Genomic DNA, 18,843 nt, shown 5'->3' with positions numbered 1-18,843 from the left:
CTCCTGCTATATATCCTAATCATATTACTCCTTTTCTGGGGGGAAATTGGTAGAGCAAAATAGCAGCTAGTGGCTGTCAGGACATGTTTTGTGGTTACTGCTACAGGGCTGTGACTGCTGGCAGTATCCCCCTTTAATTCCTCATCCCCCAATTTCTCACCCCATTCTTTCCCCCATACAGATGCTTAGAGCGTACTCAAAATGACATCACTGAAAGCAGAGGAGCCATTTTGTGCAAGACCTAATTTGTGACTTAAAGGCAGGTTCACACATGAGATGCATGCTTTTTCTCATTTCTCCCTCAAAACTGTTACAACAGCAGACAGCACTACAAGACAGAGTAAGCCAAGCTACAGATGGAATGGGATGCTTGAGTGTGGATGTTAGCTTTCTGAAGAAGGGTTAGTCAGGAAAGTCAGGAACATGAATGGAAAAGGGAGGAAATCCACATATGTGCAACTTTGCCTTTCAAGTGTTTAAGCAACCCTTGAAACAAAGGATGGGAGATTTTCAGTGACACACAAGAACTCTACAACAGCAGAATGCAATATGTATTTTCTGTTAACTAGTTATTCCACACACAAACACATACACATATAGGGAATGTCACTTAATTAAATGAATCTTACGTCAGGCAGTCAAATCAATTTTATTTGATTTATCTTTTAAGAAATGTGCCTATGACTAAAAGGAACATGTGAACCTAACAGGCTATCCTCTTGTTCAGCAAAGTAGGCAGCAGCTATTTCTACGGTTGATTGTGATGTCACAATCATGGAAATGGCTGCTAGAGCTACAAGCTCAATCCATGAGACTCGGGTTCAAATGCCCATTCAGCTTGGAAGCTTGCTGGGTGACCTTGGGCCAGCTGGTAACTCCTAGCTTAACTTAACTCACAGGGTTGAGCGAAGATAGAATGGAAGGAAAGAACAATGTACGTCACCTTGACCTTCTTGGGAGGAGAATTGGATAGAACAGTAAAAAATAAATCCATGTACAGTGTACATCCTGTGATTTCTCCATGCAATCCTGAACATGGGAACATTTCACATGCAGGACACAAGCCCTCAGCAGCACAGTAAACACACACACAAATATAAATGTAAGCATTTTCTTACCAACAAAGGAACCTTCAAAGTAGACAAATTTAACTCCAGTTTTGGTAATTTTTTTCCATTCTACTCTTGTAGTTTCCTTCCCTTCATTGTGTTTACAGCTTAGAAATGCCTCTGCAGACGGAAAAATACGTCATTGTTTCTGCTCTGAGTTGGAATACACTACAAACAACTGGCACACTTTCAGAACTAACTTTTGTAGAATGACTCTACAGATTAACAGTCCATATACATTTTGTGTGTGTACACTGGGGTACAGAATGCACAAGCTTCTCATCATGCCAAAGTGTGCACCCATTCAGGATTTTGGTGCATAACTCTTAAGATACAGTGGTGCCCCGCAAGATGAATGCCTCGCAAGATGGAAAACTTGCTAGACGAAAGAGTTTTCCGTTTTGGAGGTACTTCGCAAAACGAATTTCCTATGGGCTTGCTTTGCAAGACGAAAATGTCTTGCAAGTTCCTGCGGGTTTCCCCCCCCCCCTTTTTTCTAAGCCGCTAAGCCGCTTATCCGCTAAGCCGATAAGCTGCTAAAAGCCGCTAAAAGCCGCTAAGCCGCTAATAGCGCTAATCCGCTAAGCCATCAATGGGCTTGCTTCGCAAGGCGAAAAAACCGCTAGACAAAGAGAATCACGGAACGGATTCTTCTTGTCTTGCGAGGCACCACTGTATCTGGACCCAAGCTTTTCAGATTCTGCAGGTGGCATGGGAATTTTACAGAAATAAATCCATATACAGTGGTACCTCGGGTTACATATGCTTCAGGTTACATATGCTTCAGGTTACAGACTCCACTAACCCAGAAATAGTACCTCGGGTTAAGAAGTTTGCTTCAGGATGAGAACAGAAATTGTGCTCCGGCGGTGCGGCAGCAGCGGGAGGCCCCATTAGCTAAAGTGGTGCTTCAGGTTAAGAACAGTTTCAGGTTAAGAACGGACCTCCAGAACAAATTAAGTACTTAACCTGAGGTACCACTGTATAAACACAACATGTAGGATGAGAGGCGCCCCTAAGTTTACAGTAGTACAAAAATAAATCCAAAGAAGCCAAGCAATTGCTAAACATCAGAAAAGCTAAACATCAAGAGCACTAAACAAGTTGTGAATCATCAAGCATTTTACAGTCTTCATCGTTCTCACTAAGACCATAGTGATTATTCATCTCTAAAGGCTGATTGATACTCAAGAAGCAAGGAATTTGAAGGAATTCATTGGCAGCAGGGCTGGCCATCCATGAGGAAAGGTGAGGCAATCACCTCAGGTAGCAGAATCGACAGTAGCAGATCTGGCCTTCAAGAAAAGGATCACATGTAGATCTTTATTCACCCCTTGTTCTTAATATACAGCTTCACTCCCCACTTCTTCCCAGGCAGGGAAGGGGCGCTATTTTGTGCTTCACCTCAGGAACCAAAATGTCTTGGGTCAGCCCTGATTACCTGTGTTCACACATGATGGTAAACCATGGTTAATGTGTAATGTGAACATGCAGATAGCTCACACTTTGCTCCCTCTCCTAGCACAAGCAGGAGCAACAAACCACAATCCCTGGTTTAGGATTATGTCGGAACCAAGAATTTTAGTTTGCTTGACTCCAAACAAACTATGATGCGAATCCAAGGTTCTTAGCTTCCTGGCTGTGGTTTATTAGTGTGGGGAAAACCCACAATGTCTTAACCTGCAAAGGTAATTGTGGGAGATGATCTTGTACCCAATAGTTTTTCCTCCCTGTTTATGCACACATGATATGTGTGTACAATGGCAGGTACCAGCAGTGGCAGCAGGTACCAGCAGTGGCCTGGCCTGGCTCCCTATAATTAAAGTCTAACTCCATGTACAGTCTCATTTCTTCATTCACGCCTACAACTTTCCATGTTGCAAATGTTCAAAGAATAAGAATGAAAGACATACTTACTGACTTTGCAATTACATATTCTGAGCATAAAAGCAGCTACAAGGTTAGGTGGTGAAATTGGCCAGCTATTGTGTTATATTATTGATGCCTGCAAATTGTAGCAGGACACTTTATTCACACACGCACTGTTGTGGCCATTTTGGAAACTTTCTCAATCAATTAGATGTAACCCCATATTGCTCATGCAATGTGCATGTAAGCACCATATTACTCCACCCAAAAGAACATTTGTTGCCTTTCAAAAGCATATTAAAAGAAGTTCTAATGATGGGATCTTACCCTGCTCCAGGAAATCATAAACAACATTGATATGACAGACTTCCACAGCAAAGCAGTGGAAATGCTTTTGTTTCCGAAGTTCTGATTGAGCGGAATAGGTGGTGTCTTTCCTGAAATGCCTGCATCAACTAGTCTTTTCTTAATGTTTTATTATGCTTTTGAGAAAGAAAGTTACGAGACCACTGTGTTCTATTCTTACAAGTATTTTATTTGGCTGATTCTCATATTGCTATAATATATATAATATAATAGAATTAAAAACGAGAGAAGGGATATGGGATTTCAGAATTTCAAATCTGCACAGTGGGGAAGCTATTTTGCTCTTGTTCATGCACCCTAACAAACCTTTTCAAAGATGGTTTCTCCCTGACATTTCTCCAGGGGGGGAAAGGGTTCCTAAACTTTTATATTTGTAAAGGGAGAAAGATAAAAGCACTAAACTGTAGATGACAGGGCGATACACACACACACACACACACACACACACACACACACACGAATGAATAGCTGACATGGGTGGTAACTCAAGAAGAAAAACAAAAATGCAAATCTGAGAAGGGTGTGGATGAGAGAATTGGCAATAAAGATAAAATGGAATGTGGATAAGGACAGATGGAAATATTTCTGAAAAAACAGTAACAAATAAATCCAGAAAAGACAAAGAAAGAAACTGTCAAGAGGAAGTACAATGTCTAATGATTCATCTTCACTTCTGTTTGTAATATGATTTCTAGGAATAAGTCTGGGAGGTTTTTGTTTTGCTCCACCACTTTCCCCAGGAAAGCCTGCAGTTTACTGCTGAATCAAACATCAATAGGGTTTTCTGTGGATTGATGTTTGTTCTGATTCAGCAGTAAACAGTGGGTTTTCCCAGGGAAAGCAGCAGAATGAAAGAAAAACTCATCAGACCTGTGTCTAGAAATCATGGGACAAACAGAAGAAAACGTGGGACAAACGTTAAGTGTGGATTTACGGTAATATCTTTCAAATCAATCACAGCAAATGCAAAGCCGCTAACTCAGAAAACGATAGGACTAACACAATTACTGACTCTTCCATAGAGGACCCATGTTCTTTATTTCACATCAGGTCTATATTTGTTACAGTTGGCACACTGTACTAGTTCCCATTTTGTTCTGGCAAGGGGAAATGCTGTGGAAGGGGATAACAGCCTAAACGATGCCAAGTGACCTTTCTTGGCAGTCCACAGCAGAACAGCCAATAAAGATACTCAAACAAAACAAAACATGCAGAGAGATATACACACATGGGTGGGAAATGAAAAGAAAAATACAGAAAGAGAGAGCGAGAAAACATTTGTTCACAGATGAATTGTTAAAACAGACTCAAAGCACGTGATTCTGACAATAACCGAAAGTTCTACAGGGTTGCGTACAGAGTTCCATGCATTGCAAGTACACGTTCCCTTTATAGCTTCTTCTCATTATATTAAAGGCACCTTGTGATTTTAGAGTCATCGCCTAGCTTTTCGTATTGACCCCTCTGTCAATGAATCCATGCACATCTGCAATGGAGTCTGTCTATGATAGGTGGGGAACCTCAGACCTGCAGCCAAATATGAAGAAGAAGAAGAAGAAGAAGAAGAAGAAGAAGAAGAAGAAGAAGAAGAAGAGTAGTTTGGATTTGATATCCCGCCTTTCACTCCCTTTAAGGAGTCTCAAAGCGGCTAACATTCTCCTTTCCCTTCCTCCCCCACAACAAGCACTCTGTGAGGTGAGTGGGGCTGAGAGACTTCAAAGAAGTGTGACTGGCCCAAGGTCACCCAGCAGCTGCATGTGGAGGAGCAGAGACGCGAACCCAGTTCCCCAGATTACGAGACTACTGCTCTTAACCACTACACCATACTGGCTCTCCACACCTCTGTATCTGGCCCCTGGGATTCTCCTCAACTCACACACCCTCCCTAGCCACACCCTCACACCCCAGGCCACACCCCTTGTCAGCCCTGCTTCACACTTTCCTTCACTGTTTTTGCTGGGCTAGAGTAAGTTCTTTAACTCTGGTTATGCCTCTTGCTTGTACAAATGGAGGACAGAGAGGGGTGTGAAGAAGCTAGCCTACTGTACAAGTACAGATTTCACATTTGTCACTCTGTTCACTTTTGCCTCTGGCCCTGCCCATCACTGGCATCTGGCCCCTGGAAGGCTGCCCAGCAGGAAATGTGGCCCCCAAATTGAAAAAGTTCCCCATCCCTGCTGTGTATGTTGCAGACGATTATGGAAGCGTTCCCAGGGGCACATTCCATTCACGAAGGGCAACAGCGAAGTCTGTACGGTTTTACTTTTACGCTGCATGAATTGTGATCCTAAAGAGCACTTACTGTGGCTGTGCACTGGTAGAGAATATTAATAGTATATTTTCAGAAGGGCTGGAGCCAAGCTTTTGTATTTCCTACCCCCTAGGTTCACAGCTTGAACCAGTTCTTTTGTTTGTATTTCAAAAGTTTCAGAAACTGTAGGTCCTAAGCATAGGTCCTTATAATTAATGCCCAATAATTAATGAATCCCCCCCATTTTGCCCTTTAAAATGCATTCGTGCCTCACTTTCTCTCACACAAACACAAATAATCCATTTACCAGTATTGTATAACAATTGACGTTAGGCAGAGTGGGTTAAAATCAAGAAGAGGTGAATAGTGATATATTTTTTTAAAAAAGTTATATGATTAGAAAATTAGATCACTTGAAATTCAGAACATAAAAGAGGGTGTTTCTAAATGGTTTCTCCCCTAAGGCGGGGGGGAGTAACATGCCTCCATTACAGAGTTGTGAGAATCCCTTTTCCCTGGGCTCCAGAGCATTGGAAGCAAGCAGTCACCATGAGAGTCCACAGTGCATGTTGCCTAGAAGGACAAAAAGCAACACACTCCAAAAAAGAAAAGCCAAACTGAATCTGAATATTCCAGCAAAATAAATTCAGTAGCGGGCAGTGTGGTGGGACATAGAAAAATCTAGGGCCTTCCCAATGGCTGCCCCCCTCCCCAGAAATTGGTTGGATTCTTAATATTATAATCCTAGAAATCTTTTCTGTAATTTGTGGGATGCTCCCAAAGAACAATGGTATGGACTTGTCTGTTGAAACTTACCCAAAGTGGTTACAATGTGGTCCATGTCATGCACTATCAAATCCTAATGGTTTCAACTGATGGGGTTAAGCATATATTGCAATTTCACCCATTAAAATCAATGGAACTTTAAAAACTGTTAAGTTCTGCTGGATCAGATGGGCTGCGAAAAAGGGTTGTTCTGAAATCTCAACCTTATGTTGTTGCTTTTTTAAAATAATAATAATAATTTGGATTTGCCGCAGGAAAAGCAACTCTATTAAATAGGGAGAAGTACAGGCTGGCATTTCAACACCAATGATATTGTATAGACATTGCAAAAAACTTGAAACATCAGTTTCACACCAAACACCTGTCTGGAAGCACCCACAGGTTTGTATGTAACGAAGTCACCCTGTTTATGCAAGGACTTCTGCTTATGCAACCAAAGTTCTTCTTGCTCTTCTCTCTCTGAACCCACCCCACCGCACATGCACACAAAATCTGCTCCAGAGGCTTGGAAATAGAATAGATTTGGGGGCACTCAGTTGAGGGGGACAAATGGGATTACTTTTTTATATATATACAATCCAACTTCATTTTGTTGCTGCTGTATCCATTGCATCACTCCACTGCACTTTTAATCAAACAGCCTTTTAAAATTCATCTCAGGACTTTCACTTATCCATTGATATAAGACGTACACAGTCATACACATACTGTACCCTCAAATTCGTTTGCTGTAACATCTTTCGTGTCTGTCTCTACGACGATTCCATACGCTTTATAATCTGAAAGAAAAAAGAAATCCTTTACATTGCAATGTCCATTCACTGTTGTTGTTTTTTTTAAATCAAATAAATGCCCTCTGCAGTCATAAAGTTGGGCTGTTTGCTTAAATCATGTTGCCTGCAAAGGAGATCAAACTAACTAGTTAAGTTTTTTTAAACCATGCATGTGCAAATGTATTTTAGAGTCCTTTTCTTCTTTTAATCTACAAGTGCAACTCATATTTCTATACACCTGCATCAGGGCCAAATGAACACTGTATTTTAACTCTAGGTACAGTTCTGGATTATAGTATTTAAACATCAGATCAGATGAAAGGTAAACTGCCCTTAAAAGAATCACTCAGGTTTCAGCTGAGCAACACCAGGGATAAGCAGTTTTTTGTACTGTTGCACTACAACATCCCTTCACACAATTCTCAACAACAATACTTCAACCAGCCAAAGAAGGCAGAGGGAGGGGAAGGTTATAATTTTCATGTTATGACTACAGCTCAACAATGATTCTAAACTGCACAGCCAAGTTGTGCAACTGGAAATTATATTCTCTGGTCTTTTCAGGGAAGACTGAGGATTATCCAATAGGGATGGTGAAAGTCTTAAGAACCTTTCAATTTAGGGGGCTGCATTTCAGATCCCTTCCATAAATATTACGATTCGCTCCCATTTACAGGTCAGACCATACCAAGTGTGGTGATTCCACATGGAATATTAATATAAGCACTCCCTCTAATGACACTCTGCATCTGAGTGTGCTAACAGCTCTTTTGGATCCAGGCCAAGTTTGTTGCACTTCAGTCCCACGGAAACCAATCTGGGCTGCATGCATCAGGCTTTTTGAATACCAGCAATTCATCTAAAGCTTACTGCTTCTAAAGATGACTACACATTTTCATCTAAAGTTATGAAGCATTTTTCTGGCTACCCCTTCCCCACCATTTTTCTACTTTGATTTAAACTAATAAATAATCTAGGAAATGTGTGCATGTGTTTGTGCATTAAATAAAATGTGTGTTTCTACTATGCAATTTACAGTTAGTCTTACCACTGCTGCTATTAAATAATATAAGCAGTATAATTAGAGGGAAATAAATATACATATATTTCAAAAGTCAGCATTTTTTCTACTACTGTTCTTGCTGGTTGCTAGTAAGTACTGTTTCCCCACCCCAGTAAGTACTGAAATAGTTTACTGTTTGCCATTTTCAGGAGAAAAAACAGATGCATGCAAACTTTCACCTTTGTCTTCAGTTACTTTGGAAACATTTTTAGGAACTGTGAATGTGTTCCAGAATTCTGAACAGAGACATTTATAAAAACGTTAACTGAAAGACTCCTTATACACATCACTGAGAATTAAATAACAAGAAAGCTCAGGCAAAAGGTGGGGTGGGGAAATTTTGACTAGAACTTTTCAAAGCTAAAACATTTTTGTGTGTGTGTGAATCCAGTATGCACACACAAAATCACATGTAAGGTAATGCATTTTTAATATGTGTATTTAGAAAGCATCCTGGACTTGAGATGTATGTGCACAGTTCTTGCAGGCTTGGACCTTTACCAGCACACATTATCAACTGCTAGGATGGGGAAGAAATTCAGTTTGGTTTGGATTTTAATCTGGATCTACCCAATTCTCACTTCCCAAAAGAGCAAGTAAACTGAAGCACAGCTATCCTTTGTAATTCACAGTCCTGCAAATTTTGCAATGCAGTTAATCAACCCCCCAAAAGTGTATTAAAAATGTGCATATCAGGGCAAAGCGTACATAAAATGCACTACATTAGTGAAAATGTCAAAAAAAGACACCCTATTAGGCAAAATTGCATGCAAAGTGTATATTAAGAGAAATATGCATTAAAATAAAGACATATTTTCAAGAGAATTTTTAAAAAACCACCACCACCAACTGATATAGGAATGTGGTGAACTGAATTTAAGACAGAACCGGGGTGGGGGGTGGTGGGGAGGTGAAATGAGAAACTGAGATTTCAAGACCCATCCAACCTCATTAACCGCTTGCTTTCAGTGGGAGTTGCACTGAGTTCCTTGAGCACAATATTACTACAGACATCTATGAATTAAGGACACAATTCAGTAAGAGAAAACTTTGAAGATTCTGCACAAAGATCCTTTTTCTTCCCATAATGCTTTTGATTTATAGATTGAATAAATATTTTTCAGTTTCTTTTGGTAAGCATCAACAGGATAAAAATGCCCAAACTTAACTTTGAACCAGGCTTGAGATTTTTGCTGCCTCTTCTGTTTCTTGGCAATGAATAGATAAATGGGGGTCAGGTGTCTTTAAAAAAGCTTAGTGTCTTACAAATAATCGACTTACACTGCTATTGTAAGAGCTGCACAGAGTTTATTTCCATAGCAACAAAGTTGTTGGAAACGCTGCCAATTTATGAAGCCTAAAAATGCAAATGTTGTCCAAATGGCTGCAAAACTAAAATGCATCATGTCTTTAATTTTTTTTTCCAGGAATGCAAGATCCACTAAGATTGCAAACCCTGTTGCACCTTTGTACAACAAATGTATCATGTGTACAATAATTGTGTAGAGGAAAGAATTTTGTGTTGGTGCATGATGTGCTGGGGAAAGATACAGTGGCCAAAATTTCCTCACCTGTACAACTGCTACGGATAGAAGAACTACTTCCTCATTTGACTACAGCCATCCTACACACTGCCAAGGTTGCTACACCTACCAGGTACTTTGGGTGTGTGTGTGCATGCAGAATGCTACTTGTACAATCGGGTTTCCCTTTCATCTCCCTTCTCTGCACAACCTCATAATCTGCTCTGGGGCAGGGAGTTCTCCAATTCCTTGGAGCAGATTTTGATGGTGCATGGGAAACTGAAGAAAAGGAGAGAAAAGTCCCATTAGGGTAGTCTGCTGTGCTAGTGGAACAGCAGTATTTGATGAAACCCTTTGACTAGATTATAGAAGCCATCTGGGCTTCAGCACACAGGCTCTCTGGCTTCAATACACAGTACTCTGGACTCGGTACACGTTATACTGCTCAGACCATTGGAAACATCAAACCCAGAACAGCTTCTTCAGAGGCAGCAACCCACCAGACATCTCTTCTACAGCTACACCATGGAAGATGCTTTAACTAGAGCAGGGGGTCAGCAAACTTTTTCAGCAGGAGGCTGGTAAATTGTCCCTCAGACCTTGTGGGGGGCCAGACTATTTTTGGGAGGAGAATGAACAAATTCCTATGCCCCACAAATAACCCAGAGATTCATTTTAAATAAAAGGACACATTCCACTCATGCAAACACACACTGATTCCTGGACCATCCGCAGGCTGGATTTAGAAGGCAATTGGGCTGGATCCGGCCCCCAGGCCTTAGTTTACCTACCCACAAACTAGAGCAAAGCTAGCCAACACGGGGCCCTTCAGATATTGTTGGTGCACTGGTAGCCAGTAATTTATCGATTCCAAAACAGACTCCAGGCAAGCTGACTCTCAAAGCCTCGCTACATATCTTTAGGTGCCAGGCAAAAACATTCCTCTTTTTCCAGGCCTTTGGCTAATTAAACAATCTAGGGCCTTTTACACCATGGGTATTGTTGTGTATTTGTTTGTTTGTTTATTGTATGTGCTTTTTGCATTTTTATATTGTAAATCATCCTGTGATCTTTGGATGAAGGGCAGTATAGAAATTTAATTAATAAGAAAATAACTAAGCAACCAATATGTCATCCACTACATCAGGAATTGGGAACATGTGGCCTGCCAAGCATTGTTGGAGCACAACTCACATCAACCCTGACCATTGGCCCTGCTGCCAACATTTGAGGAAGCTACATTAGCTATCCTTGAACCAGACGTATGGGGGACTATGTGCTTACAAAGTATGTGATCCAGTGTGGAGCTACAGCTTGCCTTCCGTAGGGATTGCAGTGCCCTGAACTACTGTTGGAATCTAGAATTAAACCCTTAAAGTTTTACATAATGATGCAAAAACAATGTCATGTAATCTTCCTTTAAAAAAATATAATAATTTAAAAACAGAAAGCAATGTTTGTATGATAAAGATCAACTGGCACCTTTTGTAGTAAGCTAACAATTGCAAACTTTCAACTCAAGCCTCTTGCCCTTATTTAGGTCTTTTTAAAAACAACTGTTTATACAAAAAGCAAACACACACAGGGCAGATAGGATACAGATGACACAGAACAATGGCAAGGCAAACAGGAAAACGCACAGCAGCACGGCATTTTGCTCTGTACCTCATTTGTTGGGTTAACGGTGCTACTTTTAAGTGGCCTGAACTGTTGCATTTTTCACTTCCCTTCTTTTATACAAAAGGAAGAGCCGGCCGCTGAAGGTGAATCTCTAAGGAAGCCTCCGTTGCTATGCAGCTCTCTGCTCCAAGCTCTTACAAAGGCAGTAAAGCAGAAAAACCATTCATGAATATTAGCACGCTGACCCAGGATCTTACAAAGAAGAAGAACCCCAACCTTCATGGCTTTTTTTCTGCAGGGCTTTAGACTCAGGAAACTGCAGCAGATTGCATTACCTCAGCTTTGCAACAAAACTGGGCAATACAAAAAATGCTGAGAACTTCTCTTTGTTCAGATTCAGGATTAGTATTTAAGAGAGCCCATGAAGCTTCTCAACAAAGCAGAAGAGAATTGCACTTTACAGTACTGTCAAATGTAGCAAGACTTATCCTGGCTTACCATTTATGTAGCACTTTTAAGTGTGCAGTATTTGACCACCATTATTATCATTACCATCATTGAAAAACTGGAGGTTGAGAGTTAACGGCTTGTCAGTGCAATGCATCCACGTCCCTGGCAACTACCAGCCTGGCTTTTCTGTAAATATGTGGCAGGATTTGAAAGTGTCCATCAAGTTGGTAGCATTCTTAAAAATAGTAGTAGCAAGTCCATTAATTTCTGTGATTCTCCAGTGGTTTGACTTCACCTTCGGAGGCACACTCCATTGAGACAGACGGATGCCAACAACAGCTCTGAGTAGAACTTAGTCGGATACAGCTCTAGGAGTTTCAAGTTTCACAGTGAATGCATTCCACTGTGGTGTCTTTATGATATATGGTTTATTTATGCACATATAAAACCAGTGCCTACTGTGGAGGTTTCAAACATCACATCCCAAGTGGACGCCAGCTTCTTCCAAAGGCAACAGCATCATCCCTGCCCTGCCATGTCCCACCTATTATGCACTTGCTAACCTAAACCCTGGTCTTTGCATTCTTACACCTAGTTCTCTGATGCTTTGTTGTGCTAATGAATCATTACCCCCCAGGTTATTGCCTCAAACAAAACTAGCTTTGTATTGATTGCCTTGGATTAAAGAGAGTGGCTGATACACAACTTCTGTACTGTACTTTGCCTAGGTTAATTGTCTCTCCACATACGCTAATTCCAGAGGATTAATAGCAGCTAACACACACCTTAAACACACACAGGTTTTGCTACTTCCCTGTTCCAACAGCCCAACCTTAATTAAATTCTAACACCAACTTAATCCAGAATTCAGGGTGTCTTGCACCCATAGATTCATAACAGTACAATTTGAGCTTATAAACATTGAATAGCTCTGAACAATTCTTTACTATACAAAGCTTAATTGAGATCAAAATCAGTTCCCAACACAATATCAAAGTAATTTGCATCTTGTGTGAAAAATGCTACGAGGAAGATATCTTTCACTGATAGGTGTAATCCTGATTTATGGAAGGATCTTGGGACAGGGAAAATGCAGACGGGGAACAATTTCTAAAATTATATTAAGCCATCAAAACAGAAACATCTCAAATCTTCCAATAATCACATCAATTTGAAATCACTACAGTGTACAAGTACAAAGTACCAAATCTGCCGGGAATTAAAGCTTAACAAGCATACTAGTCAGATATCCAACATATTTCAATACACATTGTTTTCACAGCTGTGTGGCTTGGCTTCACCTATCTGTGTTCAACACAGTTCTTGGGTGGGGCGTTTTTCTCTACTTCCCCCCTCTTATCTTCATTGAAGTTATATTTATCAAGAGAAAACATAATCTATGAGGGCATGCTTTTGATTGTTTTCATGCATGCTACTTTTGCTTTCAGAGGCTCTGACAATCTTTTTTAAAGAAAAATAAAAACAAAACAACCCCCCCATATGTTTCATAACCCTCCTAAAAAGGAATGTTTTGATTCCTTAACAAGTTTGATGTGGATGTTTGAAGATGTTGTTATACATTTAAAGCATATATTCAATATTTTCAGACCTAGGACCGACTTTTAACCCAAACATGCATTTGGGGACCCATTTCTTAATCTTTTACCATACATTTGCAGGGTGGTAGTGCTCATGTTGCAACCCACCTTGGATCAGGCTGTGACCCACGAATTGAAGACCAGTCCTTTGGGGCACTGTTGTTTGTTAATGGTTGCTGGGAATTGCTCTGTGAGGAGTAAATTACAGTGTCCATAATTCTGTGAGGGAAATAATGTGCTTTGAATGTGCTTTATTGTGCTGATGCCAGGTTATTTTGAACCCTAGGCAAAACTAACTACATGCAACTCTCCCCCAAACGGCTAACTTCAATTTTCAAAAACAGGTTTCTTCTAGAAAAGATGAAAAGCACAGAATCTGAAACTGCTGAATTTATTTTAAATTGCAAGATTAAGTATCACAACAATGCTTGATTATCTTTCTGAAATACAAAAGAAAATGCTTTAGCACACAAATCATTTTGAATAATCTTGTGAATTGCAATATAAAATTTTAAGTCTCTTAAAAGTTTCAGTTTCAGGCACATCAAAACCTCACTTTGTGCACCTTTCCCTTTGCAATTTTTTTCAACAATTCCTTTAGTAAAGATAAAGGGACCGTGACCATTAAGTCCAGTCGTGGACGACTCTGGGGTTTCGACACTCATCTCGCTTTACCAAGGGAGCCGGCGTTTGTCCCCAGACAGCTTCCGGGTCATGTGGCCAGCATGATCAAGCGGCTTCTGGCAAACCAGAGCAGCGCACCAAAACACCACTCACCTTCCCGCTGGAGCAGTACCTATTTATCTACAGTGGTACCTCAGGTTACATACGCTTTAGGTTACATACGCTTCAGGTTACAGACTCTGCTAACCCAGAAATAGTGCTTCAGGTTAAGAACTTTGCTTCAGGATGAGAACAGAAATCGTGCTCCAGAGGCACGGCGGCAGCAGGAGGCCCCATTAGCTAAAGTGGTGCTTCAGGTTAAGAACAGTTTCAGGTTAAGAACGGACCTCCGGAACGATTTAAGTACTTAACCCAAGGTACCACTGTACCTGCACTTTGATGTGCTTTCGAACTGCTAGGTTGGCATGAGCTGGGAACAAGCAACCGGAGCTCACCCCATCGCGGGGATTCAAACCACCGACCTTCTGATCAGTAAGCCCAAGGCTCAGTGGTTTAGGTCAAGTAATAAATAATATAGTTGCCAAGCCCACGAGTCTCTTTTGTATTTCTTCACACAACATACAACCAATGTACAGTCTACTTGTTCAATGTATTTTACTTCCAAGTCAACCGCCTATGGCACATTTATCAGAGAGCAGGTTCCATTAAACTCTAGGTTTAGTCCCAAGTGAGTTGTTTAGGTTCATGGTGCATGGCTGCAGAATCCTATACATACTTGGGAGAAAGCACCACTGAACTCAGTGGAACTTCAGGTGTGCTTACTTTACAGTCTTAGAGTACAGTGAAGTTAGTTCCCCCGACCATGCTTTTCACAGCTTCCCCTCACTCCAGTTGTTCACACCTGGGCTTCGATTTGTGTGAATATGGATTTACAACCCAGCACTGAAAACGCTGAGTGGACTCAGCGGAGTGAATCCAGTCTTAAGGATTGTGTGTCACAGCTGGAATCTTCAATGGGAATAAGTCAGGCTTCCGCAACCTTGGCCCTCCAGATGTTTTCAAGTACAATTCCTATCATCCCTGACCACTGGTCCTGCTAGCTGGGGATCATGGAAGTTGTAGGCCAAAAACATCTGGAGGGCTGAGGCTGAGGCAGCCTGGAGTAAGTCTTATAGCCAGATCCTAGGCATGTTGCCTCAGAACTTAGTCCCACTGAGCTCAGGTGAGCCAACTTGCAAGTAAAAATGTACAGGATTTTCCCTCTCCTAAACCAAGTAGAAATCCCACTTTAAAATAAAGCCAGATATCTACGCCTCAAAACTGCAAAACAAGGCTTTCAACCACTTCAACACACACTTTTGAATAGGGCTGGGGAAACTGAGGCCTTGGTGATGTTGGCTGTGGCTCATGGGAGTGGGAGGACAAAAGCACGTGGAGAGCCCCTGGTCCCCATTTCCCAAATACCCCAAACTCCTTCTTCATAATAGCTATCTTTCCCCAGATTCCACGGGTCTCACTCCACAGTCGGTGCGCACAGCAGTCTCCTTCCAGCCAATTCTCATGCAGGCTTAGAAGCAAGGCAAGTGTGAAGGGACACGCCCATGCACCTTAAACGCTTTGGGTAAATGAGCATCCTAAGATTGCAGCGTTCTCAATTAAAGCGCGCCTTGGGAATTGACCCCAGTTGACCCCGGTGCCCTCCTGCGGCCCTGCCTGGTTAACAGGCCCCCAGCAGGCGCCGCTCCGCTTTGAGCCTCGGCTTCCCCGCCGCGTGCGCCTGCCTCCTGGGGCCGCCTCGCTAATCAAATCAAATCGAGCGGCGGCTGGGGCGGCGGAGAGCGAGCCCCGTCCTCTGCTTCGCGGCAGTACCGCCTAGTAGGAAGAGTCAGCGAGAAAGAGGAGACAGCCCGGAGAAGCTGGGAGAGGCGAGGTTGCTCTTCCCTACCAGGAGGAGGTGGACCTTTTGCAAGCGAAAAGAGAGGGAGCCACTTGCTGGCGTCGCTCCCTGGAAAAAACAACCAGATGCTCCTCGCGAGAAGGCGGCGGCGGCGGCGGCGGCGAACTTGGCTGCGCGGAGGCGAGGAAGGACTTGGGGTTTTCCAGGCGAGCTGAGCGCCCTCTCCCCCCAGGAGAGAAAGAGGGGGAGCCGCTGCCCTACGGGGAAGGAGAGGCCAAGACAGAGAAGCGACTTACAGCCCAGGAAGCCCAAGTGCCAGAAGAGCAGCCAGAAGACGCGGCGGCTCGCCATCTTCGCAGCAACAGCTGGCTCGCCGCTTTTCCTTTCGCCCCCACGAGGGAAGGGGCCGGGGCGGGGAAAGAGAGCCTGGCGACGCAGCTGGACGGGGTGGGGGGGGGTCGCGTTCTCCGGCTCCACCCTCCCTCCCTCCCTCCCTCCGCCCGGGCACCTCGAGCAGGGGAGGGGGACGGCGCCTCTCCCGTCGAGCCGGGGAGATGGGCAGGGGTTTCCGCTGGGTCCTAGGCGGAGAGGGACGGACGGGCCCGAGCTGCTCAGCCTCGCCTCCCTCGCCCCTCTGCACATCGACGGGGGTTGCCTTTAACTCCGAGGCAACTTCTCAGCAGAAGGGGCGGCCAGAAGCAGCCGAGGAGGAGAGGGAAGGGATCGCGCTGCTTTTTGAAGGCGCTGGAGAGAGAGAGAGAGCTTTTTGCCTCTTTGCCGGACAACAAGCCCGTACCAGATCTCCTTATTGCATCGACGTGCCCCCCTTTTCTCGAAGGAGCTCGAGGTGGCGCACTTGGTTCTCCTGCTCCTCATTCAATCTCCACAACAACCCTGCGAGGGCGGTTGGCTGAGAGGCAGTGACTGGCCCAGGGAGCTCCATGGCCGAGTGGGGCTTTGAACCCTGGTCGCCGCCCAGCTCTTAGCCCGAGACTCTGCACTGCTGCACCACGCTGTGTCTAGCCTCCCATTCCATCCGGTATTACTGTTCTGTGGGGGCTTAATTTTTATCTAGCACATCTTCATTTATATAGTTATGGCCCAGCTTTTCTCCAAGGTGGTGTACATGCTTTCTCCCTTTACATTTTTGCCTCACAACCCTGTGAGGTAGGCTGAACGACGGTGACTGGCCAAAGGTCAGTCCCCCTTTTCTAAGGCCCATAAAGAGAAGCAACAGGTATATATTGAAACAAGCGATCAGGAGCTCCCATTATCTCCTGTGCACCTTCAGTTGTATCCCATTGTTTCCAGTGAGCATTCTTGCTGTTCCTCTTAGTACATCCAGCCAGGCAACCCTTTGATGGTCCATCTTGCATCAAAATGATCTCATACCCATTGCCTAGAACACCACCAGTTTCCTTTCCTTTGTGTGTGTGTGTATGGTGCTTCAATAAAGAAAGCAAGAGTGGATTCCCTGGTCCTGGAAGACTGGCTGCAATCCTAACCTCAGTCACCTAGCTGTAAGCTCCACTGACATCAATATGACTTACTTCTGAGTAGGCATGGTCCGGGCTAGGGATTTTAACATGTCAGCAACACACTTCAGTTAACTCTCCAAACATCAGCTCTTGGGAGGCAGCTGTCCAGCTTCGCCATGTGCTGGCACTAGTTGAAGTGCACTGTGCTGCATTGACTGATGGTGCTGGATTTAGTCCTGTGCAACACGAGAACATTTCTCATTTTAGGAGCATAAGAAGAGCCTGCTGCATCACCGGGCCAATGCCCCATCTAGTTGAGAATCCTATTTCGATAGTGGCCGCCCAAGACGCCTGTTTGAAACCTACAATAAGGGTTTGGGCACAGGAGCATTCCCCCATCCTGCAGTATGCAGCAACTGGTATTCAGAAGCATTGCTGCCTCCAACTGTGCTAGTAGAACAGAGCCATCCTGGCTAGTAACCATCAACAGCTTTCTCAGTGAATTAGTCCGATCCTTTTTTAAAGCCATCCAAATTGGTGGCCGTCACATACTGTGACAGTACAGTTGTCTTACAAGGCTCCTCCCAATGACTTGTTCATTGAGCGTTCATCCCAGTTTGCTTGCACAAAGCCTGAAGTTAGACTATATCTGGTCTTTATTGAGCATTCATCCTGATTTGCTTGCAGAGTGTTTGATTTGCTCATTCCCCACATTTTCATTCATTTCCTCAATACTTTTCTAAGTTTCTTCTCTAAAGTGAGTATGTTGTGCTAGAGAGCATGGATAGCCACCGTGGCATCCTCCTGATGTTGACAGACTGCAACTCTCATCAGCCCCAGCCAATAGTCAGGGATGATGGGAGTTGTAGTCCATCAGCATCTTGATGGCACCACATTGGTCACCCCTGTACTAGAGCAACAAAGTGTTTTAATCAATAATTTAATTATAAATAAGTTTCTATATTAATATTTTAACAACATAAGATATAAACAGGGTGGAATCCAACACTGCACAAACAGGGTTTTTCCTGTGCAATGGGAATTCATCTGCCTCTCCTCCAGCCTATGTGCTTCTGCACACCCTCAAAGCCTGCTCCGGAGGGCCATTGAAACACATACACAAAATCCCCAAACAATAATTATCCCTCTCTGCTGAAAGCAACTAATAAAACCCCAGAACTTAAGAGAGAAAGGAAAACAGCCTTAACCTATTCATAGTGAGGAAAGAAAAGTTTTTCAGCTGAAGGCCTTGCTAAAGAATCAGGTTTTGGCAAAATGCCAAAAGCCATAAATTGTCTGCCACTTGGAAAAGATTTGGCCTGGATGAGAAATAAAGGAAATTCACTGCTATTGGGTGTTCCTGCACTAAATGATAACAAAAGAACATTGTTTGTTATTCTCATTGGGGGCAATCTCTTCTCTGTCGAGGGCACTGT

At 43.1% G+C, this 18,843-nt stretch overlaps 1 protein-coding gene across 3 annotated transcripts in view; it reads right to left on the bottom strand.

Annotated features, from left to right (window-relative positions):
- JAM2 (junctional adhesion molecule 2) overlaps positions 1-16,432 on the bottom strand; it is a 28,012-nt gene extending 11,580 nt beyond the window's left edge. The window contains exons 1-3 of one of the 3 annotated variants that reach the window (XM_079972083.1): positions 16,226-16,432; positions 7,095-7,160; positions 1,119-1,229 (exon numbers count right to left, since the gene is read on the bottom strand). In XM_079972083.1, coding sequence (XP_079828209.1) covers positions 1,119-1,229; positions 7,095-7,160; positions 16,226-16,280 — 232 coding nt within the window. In that variant the 5' untranslated portion in view covers positions 16,281-16,432. The remainder of the gene's footprint in view (positions 1-1,118; positions 1,230-7,094; positions 7,161-16,225) is intronic. The other 2 variants (XM_079972084.1, XM_079972085.1) reach the window with 2 other exon arrangements.
- Positions 16,433-18,843: the final 2,411 nt, after the last annotated feature.

Source organism: Podarcis cretensis (assembly GCF_951804945.1).
Source record: "Podarcis cretensis genome assembly, chromosome: 4".
Lineage (NCBI taxonomy): Eukaryota > Metazoa > Chordata > Lepidosauria > Squamata > Lacertidae > Podarcis > Podarcis cretensis.
The sequence above is the reverse complement of the archived record's forward strand: the minus strand, read 5'-3'. Positions and strand labels throughout refer to the sequence as shown.